The 12,713-nt window shown below is 34.6% G+C and overlaps 1 protein-coding gene across 6 annotated transcripts in view; it reads left to right on the top strand.

The window, feature by feature from the left end:
- LOC100160807 (high affinity cAMP-specific 3',5'-cyclic phosphodiesterase 7A) overlaps positions 1 to 12,713 on the top strand; it is a 136,750-nt gene that overhangs the window by 50,393 nt on the left and 73,644 nt on the right. The window contains exon 1 of one of the 6 annotated variants that reach the window (XM_001952765.5): positions 2,551 to 4,026. The exons of 3 other annotated variants lie outside the window; for them this stretch is intronic. In XM_001952765.5, coding sequence (XP_001952800.2) covers positions 3,892 to 4,026 — 135 coding nt within the window. In that variant the 5' untranslated portion in view covers positions 2,551 to 3,891. Of the gene's footprint in view, positions 1 to 2,550; positions 4,027 to 7,497; positions 7,881 to 12,713 lie in introns of those variants that run through there. 2 more of the 6 variants (XM_003240910.4, XM_008191705.3) reach the window with 2 other exon arrangements.

Here is a 12,713-nt window from a genome sequence, read left to right as displayed (position 1 = left end):
AAGTACTGAATTTACTTCAAATATTATTAATGCCGAAGTTGTAAACCTTGAATTCATCAGTAGTATAGAGAAAAAAATACTAGGTATTATTAATATAACTATATGTACAATTTTGTTCATTCAATCGTAATTTATCTTATATAATATCCTAGTTTTTGTTTTTTAAAACTTATTTGATAACAAATCTTATTTGACTTTCTACCTATTTAGTTTGTAAGTATATAGTTGGCAGGTATAGGTTATTATAATTTTATACGTGCAGAAACGTATGAAATATGTTGTGTCCAAATTATACTAGGACGTTATGCTGATAACGATTGTATCTTGTACTTACGATTATAATTTTTATTTTAATTAAATGTTTATTTAACCATAAGAAAAAATAATTTCTGTATAATTCAAGGTTGGGTTTATACATCTACAAATATTATATATTTATATTTTTTGTAATTAATGTGGCCTAAAGTATGAATTTAGATAAATCGTGTTTTATCAAATCCTTGGAAACAATTATTACTTACTCCCCGATTTTACTGTTTTTATTATTTTCGGCTTTGAGACTTACATACTATATACAGTGCTATAGTGCTATGTAAGTGCAACTTCAAATATCCATACAAAATATAGTTATATGAAAACGTTAATTTTTGTACGTGTAATTGTCCATACAATACACATGCAACATACAATTTTGCGTTGTATTTCAGTTGTGTCTATTCACTATAAACGCATAATTCGTAGTACGTACGCATGTGTATATTTTCAACCCTAATCTCTAAATTGCGTATAAAATAAGATATTAATTTGACTTCCAATATACTCATGAGTACGTTTTACCTAAGAAAAGGGCCGTAACTCATCAAATTGCTTTAACTTTTTTATAATAATCAGAAAAAGAGTAAAGCAGCCTTAGTTTTGTAAAAGTAAGGAGGCGCCTTTATTTGCACTTAATATGCTACCTGTGGCCCCAAAATAAATTTTGTCCGGGGTGCTGAATTGCTTGACATGGCTCTGGAGTAAAGTATCTGAAAATAAAATAGTTGAAAGAATCTCGAAGGTTATTAAACCTTTTTTTGAAATTAAAATTTTTTGAAATCTGTTTGAAAAGTATGTAATATACTTTTGAATCTTTGTATTATCTCTCCTAAAAATTTTTGAAATGTATGATACGACACTATTCGTGAAGGGCGTATAATATATTATTATATACAATAATTTTCAAAATTGAATAAATAAAAGTATCACCGTAATTTCAAAATTTTATTACAAAACCTAAATAATGTTTAATTGTTACATTGATTACGACAACAACTCTCAACCGCACATTGTCAGCATATGAATATAGATAATATTTAATAATAATTATATCATATCGTATACTACCGTTTAAATGTTTAATGTTTCTTTTTTTCGTCGCTATCAGTTACAAAAAGCATAAATATAGATTTTATATTTTTATATTTATTTAATTACCTAAATTATTAAATTATTAGATTCAATGTTGCTTTAAAAAAATCTTAAATTATGTATGTGCCGTGTGAGTTCTGGAAGGGGCATTGTCCCTTGTCTCCCATACAGTATCCATCCCTGTACGCGTATATAATAATGTGTATTGTGTATATACATGCACAAGACTCATTAGTCTTATAACACGTTTTTTGTTAGTTTGGCACGTTGCCTTATTTACGTTTAATATTTTCAAGTATTTAAAATAATTTATTCATAACAAAATTGAATGAACAAAAAATATCTGATTAATTGCTATTAATTGTTTTAAGATTATGATACAATTAAATTATTAAAATTAAAATTGTTCAAAGACAAGTTTTTCATTTTCTTAATTTTTTTTCTTAGTTACCTATATAATATGCATTAGAAACGTTTACATTTTAGATAATTTATTGTGAATTATTGCCGAGTAAAGATGAAAATAATTCTAGTTGTAAGTTTTATGGGAATGACATAAATTTTACATTTCTATATGAACTCATATTATAACTTTGAATGAAATCCAATTATGGAAGTGCTATTTCACATATCCCATGAAATATACTTAATCTTTTCATCCCTTGGGTCGTAGAGCAGTGATAGATTTAGGGTTTAGGTTTCCAGAACCTCAGGTGGTGGGTAACCTAATTTGCGGCTAAAATTGGATTGAATTCTGAGTTATACGCGAATTGCTGTAAGGCCACGTACTGCAGTTTTATTATATGAGAACGTTTTCGATAGATCTAAGCAAATAATTTAGGCACGAAGGATTTAGTAAATGTTTAATTCGAAAAACACAACTAACACAGACAGTTTAAAAAAAAAAAAACAAACCAAAAACTGCTAACCAAAAGTAAAATAGAGCTTGCTGACCGACCGACCTAAGACTTGCCGATTTTGATGGGACGATACCTATTATAATATTATTATAACAAATAAACGATCGTTTAATAATAGCGTGTGATGTTAATGTTTGTTGATGATTGTCTACCGGCGGTGTATGTAAATAAAAAAAATCAGTAACAATAATAATAATTTTATTATTATAATGATATAATTATTTTAACAATGTGAACGCTGTGCGTAGGCCTCCGTCGATCTGCCGCCACACCTTCAGCGACGACAGATCCGCACGTGCGCTACCGGCACCTGCAGCCGAGGTGGCGGTGGAAACGTCGGGCGCCACCGGGAGCGTGTGCGCGCCCCTCGACCGGCCCTGCCCCGTCTCCGACTAGCATCGGAGCGCGTAGCCGGCCGGTTGTAGCTGCTGTAACGCGGCGGCGGCGGGCCCGCACCCACCCGGCCCGGAGCAGCGTGCGCGCGCGAGCGAGCGAGAACGGCGTCAACCGGGAGCGGCAGTGTGTGTACGCGCGCGGTGGTGTGCGCCAGGCTGCTGCGTGTGTGCGTGCGCGTGTGCACGAGAGTTTTGTGTGCGTCCGCTACGGTGCTTGCCGGCTGCTGCCGCTCTGCCGCTCGCTCGCCGCTACCGCTCGCTATATAGTCGTCGCCGCCGCCGCCGCCCGATCGTCTACGCGCGTGTGCGTGCGGTGCGTGTGCGTGCGAGCGTGTCTGTCGTGCCGGCAGAGCGAAAGAGACGCGAGTGCGAGAGAAGTAGCGAATGAGTGAGACAGAGCGTGTGTGCGAGTGAGACAGAGTGAGCGCGCCGCCGCCGTCGCCGTCTCAGTGTGTGTGTGTGTGCGTGCGTCGCCGGAGTGACTCTATTCGCCGGCCGGCCGCCCTCAGTTACGCGCGCGTATAGATAATAATAGTAATAATTATAACATATTTTTTTTCCGAATACCTATAATAAATTATATTCTATTATCAATCTGTTGTAATTAATTTTTTTCTGCTCATATACCTCTTCCCCTTCCGATCGTAACGACAACCGCTGTCCCGCGGACTCTATAAAATTATAGAGTCAATATAACGATATTATTTCCGCCGCCGCCGTCCCGTTTCGCTGTCCGATCGGTCAACCACCCGACCGCTGTTGTATGCGACTGGGCATAACCTCGTCACTGCCGCCATCATAGTCGACGTCTCCATCCTCCGCCGTCACGTGCGTCTCGATCCGTTCCACGTGCGACGACGACGGTCTACTGCCATAAGACAGTGATCGCCTAGCGGTGGTGTCGTTGGTAACGGCGGTGGCGGCGGCGGCGGCGGAGGTGGTGGCAACAGCGGTTGACTTTTACTCTTGTTCCTATACCGGACGGCGGCCGTCTTCTGCTGCTGCAGCAGCTGCCGGCCGGTGGTGTTGACGTTGTCGTCGCCATCGTTGTTGTTGTTGTCGTCGTTGTTGTTGTTGTTGTTGTGCACTTTCGCCACCTCCACCGCCGTCGTAGCTTTCGGTGTCACTAATTCGGGTCCGTCACACCGACTACTCACGCCGTCGAAGTGATGCAACAACAATGCGGTTTTTGCGCCGCGGTGTCCGACCTTTTCCGGAGGATCATGTGCTTTAATGGCAGTAGGAGGGGCAGTGACCAGTCGTACTATCACGAACTGGACAACGATGACCCTCAGATCGCACTAGTGAGTGGACCTATTGGTTTAACGTCTTAAGTTTTCTTTCTCTGCCCTCCGCACCACCCGATAATATTATTATACCTGTTTTCATTTTCCACATTACCGGAAGTCGTTCACTGCAATCGACCTGCCGCGAGTATACGCATTATTTTTTACTCTCGTCAAGTACCTATATGGCTACATATATATACATACTATAATAATATTATAGCCATATAGGTACATATTATGCGTGTGGTGTGCATTTGAGAGCACGCGATAATTATAATTATGGGTAATAATAATATATTATATTGTATACCAAACCTGCAGATAATTATTGCACGTGCATGCTATCGAAATCATGTTTGTATACACAAACATAACTGCTAAAAAATGTTTAAAAAAAACACTTAAACGTAGGTAGGCACATTCGTCTGCACATAATATGCGTCGCTCGTACTAAAATGAATATAATATAATAATATACGGTTCGAACGTCGTGTCATATAACCTCGTTTTTATTTTTCAATATTATAATACGTGCCTTGTTGCAGCAGAACAAACGCGTAAGGTTTTAAAAGTATATTTGAGTTTATCGTTTTTATATTATGTTGCACCGCCGGTTGTGTGTGTATATATATTATACAATCTTCGAGAGAAACCGTTAAAGTTTACTGTTATCGGGTAGTGCCATTCATGAAACTTCGGGGTAGACGCGTTATCGGCGGGGTAATTGTGTTGTACTACTATAATAATATACTCCTGCTATTGCTAGTATTGTCGGTCAGTTTTTTATTTCTATTATTATTATATTTTTCCTATCGTTACGCGTTCTTAAACTGACGTCGAGAAAACAACATTGTGCAGTACTACTTGTGTGCGTCTGCCCCGGTAAAGGTCAATATATTTTTACAATACTCGTCTTCCTGGATGGTCGGCCAAATGCATGCTCATAGGTGTAATACTGTAATGCAATCATATATATATATAGCATATTGTCGTGTACTCGTTTTAAAATAATTAATAATATATCGCTGGATTCGAGATAACATTATTTTCGTATTGTAGCGTCGAAACAGTGCACACGTATCCTCAAAATTAAATTTAAATGATTTAATAATATCTGCAAACCTACGGAAACAAAAAAAATACTTACAATTTCATAATAATTCGAAAAATTCTAGTATGATTGTTGAAAAATTCAATAATTTTAATCGAAACTTTGACTGGTTGCCATTTGGTCAATTTTGATTTTAGAGCTATGGTAAAAAGGACCAAATCGACTTAAAAAAATTCGGTCTATCCGAATTTGGTATTCAAAACACCTGTTGCCATTAAAAAAAAATGCAAGTTGTATTGCGCATGTGCACATGGAAAGATCTAAAAATGTAAAAATCATCAAGAAATGTGTATTTATGTATTCCCTATCCCCTCCCGAAAACCGCATATTAATCCGATGTCACTGGACAGAATTATTTAGTGTTACCTTTAAAAGGAATCACACTGTATATACCTAATATATATAGGGATGCAAAAAACTGTTGCGAATCCCAATTTTTTTTCCACTAAAGCGTGTTGTTGTTTTGTCGGAATCGTGCCCGCGCAGCTAGAAATAATTATCATTTTGACAGATGAACACAATAGTCGTATATTATTTGTTTTGTTTGAGATAATAAAAAATAACAAAAATCGTATCATCCAGTTAACACGTTTAATGTGTGGAAAATTAGACTTTTCCGTATCTCTCATAAAACACATACCTATGCGCGTTTGGTCTGTAATAGAATAGTATACCCACTTATATTATATATTTTTATATTCGTTTTTCGTATATTATGATACAATGTACTTCTTCGGCCGTACGTGTGTCATCGCCGTCGTCTCGCACGCCACCAGCGTTGTTAACGTGCTGACATTGCTAAATAAATTACGTTTGTTTTAGTTTCGTCCTATAATACAGTCAATAAAAAATAATATCAATGACTATAGAATAATACAAGCGTCAACAATTCGTAAATGTCCACTTTGTCCCAAAAATGATTCATACAGGTCCAATTCTGCGTAAATTAATAATCCGTATGAGCCATTCGAATTGGCGTATAGCATTTGGACAACGTGTCATCTCATTAATTGAAGCTCAAAGCGCGTGCACCTATGTATGGGTTAGAAAATTAATAGGGTTGTTTACGTACTTCGTGGACCTTTGGCTAACTCAATAAATGGGACGCGTAGACGGTAATTAGATACGTTTTCAAAGTACATCGTTAAACTAATTATGCAATGAAATACTTCCCCTCCCCTGGAAAAATATTATGTGGTGTGTATATCATTAATCATACCTATATTATTATATAGTACACTATTATACTATTGGTATTATTATATTATATCGTACGTTATAAATCACTTCCCTACTTGTTAGTTGTTTCTCGATTCAGTGCGATGGAGCTCGTGTACGAAACAATAGTGAACATATCGTTTGCTGGCGTGAGGCTATTATATAAAAATCATCTCATTCGCTACAAAGTTTATATTAATATCATAATATGGCGCCTAAAATAGTAATATTAACAAAACTGGCGAGTTCCTATTTATTTTAAATTACTGGAAAAAAAAGGTCTGAAAGTTATATATTATATCCATGTAAGGCACCTATATATATATACTTATAGCGATTATATTACGCTCGTCGTGACTATTTGTTTTTCCGTTTTCCTATACCTAGGCTCTATTATCATTATACGTGTACCTACACCATACACTCGTTTACTAGCTGCAGAAATTTAATCTCGAATATTGCCGCGGAAGTTTCATCGCACGTGGTATCGCGCACGTCATAACAACAATAATAATATTATACACCACGCGTGCATTTGATAAACGACGATTTAAGTCGGCCAGATTTTTCCACCCGCACTCTCGGAGTATATTATACATCCTTAATCGAATTTCAAAATCTGAGCGAGGACTTAAGCTGATATTAATCGCTTGGCGCCGTTTTACCATCCCGCCCACCCTTTTCACCACCACCAAAATCATATCTGCAGGCGCTCTATAACCATATTGGCTCAATGAAATACGCGTTGAACACACACACACACACACTTTCGTGCCGCATACAACGAGTATACTTACGAGAATCCGAGAATTTTTATTCGATATATATATTATATTTTATTATTATTATTTTTTTTTTTTTACCACCCGTGTCTCTAATGACGTAGGTCGTTAGTCTGGGAGTTGCTCCGTTAACGATTTCACTTTCACGCGTACAATAACAACAACTATCGTCGTGTATCGCAACATAACCAGTTCGAACTTTTTATTATTATTATTATTATTTTTTTTACTCATGCGCCGTGACTACTCTCACAATTTACCGGTTTATCGATATTCGCAACATACCTACTTTTTTTTTTATGTATGCGGGCTTGTGTATGAGTGTGTGCAGCGCATATATACAAGGGTCAAATATATTATATTATAATTCATTGTGTATATATATATATATACTCGAAAAACCTGCGAATACACGTCACTGTATGAGAACATCACGCTGTAGAATTCAGGTGACGGTATAAGGTTATAGTGTATATACTTACGTGCAGTTGTTCAGTCGTCGCAGGCATAAAGCGCGTGTCGCGCGTGCATCGTGCATTTTTACTATCTACCTATCGCTACCTAGGTATACTTATGTTATATTATAATATGTGCCGTTGTTGAAGTGATACTGTACGCGTAACGTATAATATACCCCTGATGTTCCGAGAGTTTTATTTCATCCCTCAATATAGTGACTATTTTCGTTGTTGGCGATACATCGTTATTGAATAGGATATCGATGGTTCATGATGACAAAACTCTATAGTACAGATCTGGTAAAAAAAAATTGTCAACCGCGTATCATGCATTAATAATAATATATAATATGATATAATATTTATATACAAACAATATTGTTGTATCTATATAATATTATGTAACATTTATTAAATTATTATATTAACTATAAATTGAGTAGGTATCAATGCAGTATAGATTCTTGTTATGTCGAACTCAATTGAGATCCCCTTGAAATAATTACCTGCATTACAATAAAACTCGATATCTCGAACTTTTATCTGTGTCTCTTGAGTTTCTACACAACGAGATTTTACTGTATCTGAAGAAGAAAATTGATATTGTATTAATAATTATTATTAAATGATAAAACAATTAATGGGTTGGACAAAATAAGGCAATAGGATATAGGAAAACGGAGCGTGTGTTTTGTCGTAACCCCACATCCCTTATATATTATAATATGTAGATACTTAAAAATGTACCTACTGAGTAATGGTATCTTTTTATATCTAGATTTTGTTTATAGTATATTATAAAAAATCTCTAACGTTTCAGGAGCTAGGCAGCCAGCCTGGTTTCTCAGTTGAAAATGGCATCTAGTTACTATACTCTGTTCAGTGAGAGACCGCGTCGCGCACCGACCCATTGGGGAGTTGGTTTCGTGGTGACGCGGAGGGATGCGCAGAATCGGTACGTTCTCTCGCTCAACAGAGTATAGATATAAGTATACCAATTGATATAATCTAGTTGATACCTATACCTACTACATGACCTTTTTTCAGTATCTTATATTTTTATATTAGAAAATTTAATTTGTGTACGGTAAAACTAAGTAAAGTAGATGTGTGCAAATAAGGTTAATTTCAATTTTTTATAGGGTAACTAGATTATATTATATAATATATTTTACGAGATCATTATGGCGTAAGAGTGCATTTGCATATAGATATGCACTAGATATGCAATTATTAAACGAATATTTACGCGTGGGAATAATTTGAACTAAAATTTCCGGTAGGTAGATAGGTAGTATAAAACTATAAAATTTGATGATATATGTGCTGGTGGCAAGACTTGGTTTTGGTATATATATATATTACCACTGTGCATATACGATCGTTTTGTAAATTAACTTGAAAAGTGCCGTATTTAGTTCAACAACTCAGGTCAGAGGATCGTGATGAATAAATGAGTTTAAATGTCATTCGGTACGATAGGTTTAGACTGTTTAGAGTTTATGTAAATAACAATTTTCTTTTTTTTATTAACTAAACGAATTCTAACTAGCAAATATTCAGATGAAAAGAATTGTGTGTCTTTGTTGTTCAAACCAGCGATATTCAACCTGGGGGTTGTTACCAAATTATTTAGGGTTGCCTACAGTCTACACATTATGTAGGTCGAGACGAAAAAAAAAACTTTATTCATGACAACTGGGCCGACTTTATAGGTTAATGTTGTTGGTTTTCGTTTTTAGATTATATAATATATATAACATATTATGTTTGATTTTAATATTTTTAGTTATCGAAAATCGAAATAATATAATATTTATTATATTTCAACAATTGTATCGACGCACATTAAACCAATATAATATACCCATTAACAATTTTTGTAAAAATAATTTTAGTAATTAAAACAAAATAAATAAAACACAGTACAAATACTATATAAATGCATATTATTACTAATTATTATATAAAGTGCATTATAATAGGGTACTTCCATTCATGGTGCCTCATAAGGTGGGGTTTTTGGTAATTCGATTTGTTTCAATAGCGTCGATACCTATCGATCCAGCCGATCCAAGAAAGGACAGATAACGCGCGCTTCTAATCGAGCTCCACACAGTCGTTCCTCGAATATTATATTTTATTTTCAATTTTAATGCGTAAACATAATAATATAAAAATAATTATAAATTTATACGAGTATGTGTACCTACTATACCTACAGTACTTTATACTTACATCTTGTAAAATTTGTACATTTTTAAATGATAGTAGACCTCTTTATGATATAATGATAATAATTTTTAAAAAAAAACCATTGATTTCCTATTATTCGGTTGTGCCTATATATTATAAATTCTACTAAGTACAACTTGCAATTATTTCAAATAATTATTCTTCAGTAAAATAGTAAACTTATTCAATTATAAGTATTAATTTATTAACTATAGTATTGATTTTTAGCTAGGTGATCCGGATAATGTGACACGGACACACGATAAATTAATTTCGCAACCCGGTCAACTGTTAAATTGTTTATGGGTTTCTCAAACCAATTATAATCGTGTGAATAAAATGTAATTATAAAGAATAAAATCATCAAATCAACCTGATATGTATTAAGTATATTAATATGTTAATTCAGTTTAGTTGGGTTTTTAACTTCGAAACACGGTGGATTATTGAACATATTTTTAATTTTAGTGACGTCTGTATAGACAAAATCAATTTAAATCAGATGTAAATGTTTATTTCGTTGAAATATTATTAGACTGGACTGAATACTCATAGGTATTTAACGAGAACTCACTTGTCATTAAACACATATTCGTATCAAAGATATTGGTCTGGTGTAAACGAAACAAAATGGTTTGGTGGCTAATATTTCATTCGATTCAAAAAATTTATAGTTGGTTATTCGTTTTCATAATTGAACGTGATAAAAACAAGTAGTACTTTCTTTGTTTCTAGTGATTTCTCGAAACTACTACTTTGTTAATCAATAATGTAGGTGCCATTATTTGCTGATGTTACTACCTTACGACACTTGACGTATTTTTTTTTCGTTTTTCAAAATGTATATAAGTATTTAATTCTATTGAATATTGCACAAAAAAGTTAACATTTTCTCAAAAAATAAACTAAAGAAAATTGCGTCCCATTATTACATTTCGTTTACTTTTTCGTCCCTTATGAAAACGTTCCAAAACTTCCTGATATATATGCGTCGAATATAGTATATAGTCTTTACTTTATGATGTATCTTGTATATAATAAATAGGTAGGTAATTGTTTGTTATCGTCCCACAACCGAGTCATATAACATGTATATCATCCCGCCACCAGGAAATCTTATGACTTATGTCACCAGACCAAAATCAAAAATTTTAATATATTTTATGATCGTTATTTCTCTGTACTTATCTCGATATTTTACATGTAGGTTTTAGCATGTGATCTATTTTCGGAAAAATGGTAAATACTTCTTATAATATTTGAAATTGTTCATCGTACATATTATGCGTAATTTTAATTGCATACTTATACCTTAAAATAACCTTATTTTAATATATATTGTTAAAAATAATTGTAGTGAGTTATTCTCCAGAATTTAAACTTGCATTAATTTTTTACAAAATAATAAAACGTGTGATATTTTCTTATTTTTTTGTGTCTATTTATGGTATTATTAATCGTAAACATTTTTTTGTCATTCAAAAGTTTTGTAACACTAGGTGTCTAGGTGCGTATGTAAAATAATACGATAATAGTACAACGGACGATCATCCGGTGGCGGGGAGTCGATAAATATTGTAAACAGCGCAGTCGCGGCATAGCAAATAAGTAGCAATAAATACTTATTATACTGTACGAATAAGACGGGATAGGTATGGGTAATAAGAGGAGACGGACAAGAAATAGTATTTCGAACCGTCGCGTTGTGCACACGTATTTACTAATTATACGCTGTGTACAACCGCGTGGTAATACGGAGATCGTAAGCTCGATACTTATTATATAATGCCTAATAATAATAATAATAATAATAATAATAATAACACTCATATTCGTGTTTATGAAAACATGGCTATTCGTAAGAGCGGATGTTTTTTGCGCATATGCACGCTGCACACACGTACACGCATTTTATATACTTGTACGGTTTTACACGCGTTTATTTTATAATATTATACATGGGTATATACAAAACATCGGAACGGCGCCCTTTAAGTATCACGAAAGTTATCCCTTGTGGCGTTTGCAGTGGAGGGTAGAGGGGAACCAAACTTTACAGGGGTGGATGTACCTGTAAAGCAATGATTGGGGGGGGGGGGGGGCGTTCGCCGGCGTTACTGCATGGGCGTGGTGGACGCGCGTCTCCATATCCCGGGAAAAACGGAGCTCGCGGCGTATTTGCACATGGCGCTCGCGGCCTATATTTCCGATTTCCGTTTCAGACAGGCATTGAAATTGGGCCATTGTCCTCTGTGGCTCCCTATCAATAATCTCTTTTTGCAGACGATATCGCTTTAATATCGCAACTATAATAATTGCGGGGATATAGCATATTACAATGTTATAATATACTTCAGTCGTGATAGTCTCAAATGAATAATTGAGTGTTGATTGTATAGTAAAAATTGTAAATATTAATATATTTCATCGTACTCTGTCAGTATTTACTATTTGTTAATAGATAGCATCATCGTTTCGCATTTATTTCGCGATTACGCCATATTAACCGCCGATTGAAATTCGTCAGCAACCATGCCGGTTTTCATTGAAATGTATTATATACTCCGTGGGGTTCGTATATTATGTTATTAAACCGTTGTTGTTTGTGCTTAAACACAAATCTCGGGTGAAATATAGCCTCCTTTAATAATTATATATACATTTATTTATATTATTATGTATCGTGTATATTATACAATATCTTATTTATACCTAGGTAAAATAAAATATTACTGGTCGCTACAATCTCCTTAATGTTTAAGGGGATTCGATACCGTGGTTTTCTGTTTTTGTCTAACACACGCGCGCATAGTATTTTAGACGTATTTTTTGCCAAACATACCAATTTATCTAATGAAGCTATAAGAATTCTGAAAACAGATTTGAATTTGTCGTCAA

This window comes from Acyrthosiphon pisum, chromosome A2 (genome assembly GCF_005508785.2).
Source record: "Acyrthosiphon pisum isolate AL4f chromosome A2, pea_aphid_22Mar2018_4r6ur, whole genome shotgun sequence".
NCBI lineage: Eukaryota > Metazoa > Arthropoda > Insecta > Hemiptera > Aphididae > Acyrthosiphon > Acyrthosiphon pisum.
Note: the sequence above shows the minus strand (reverse complement) of the source record. Positions and strands in the feature narration are given on the sequence as shown.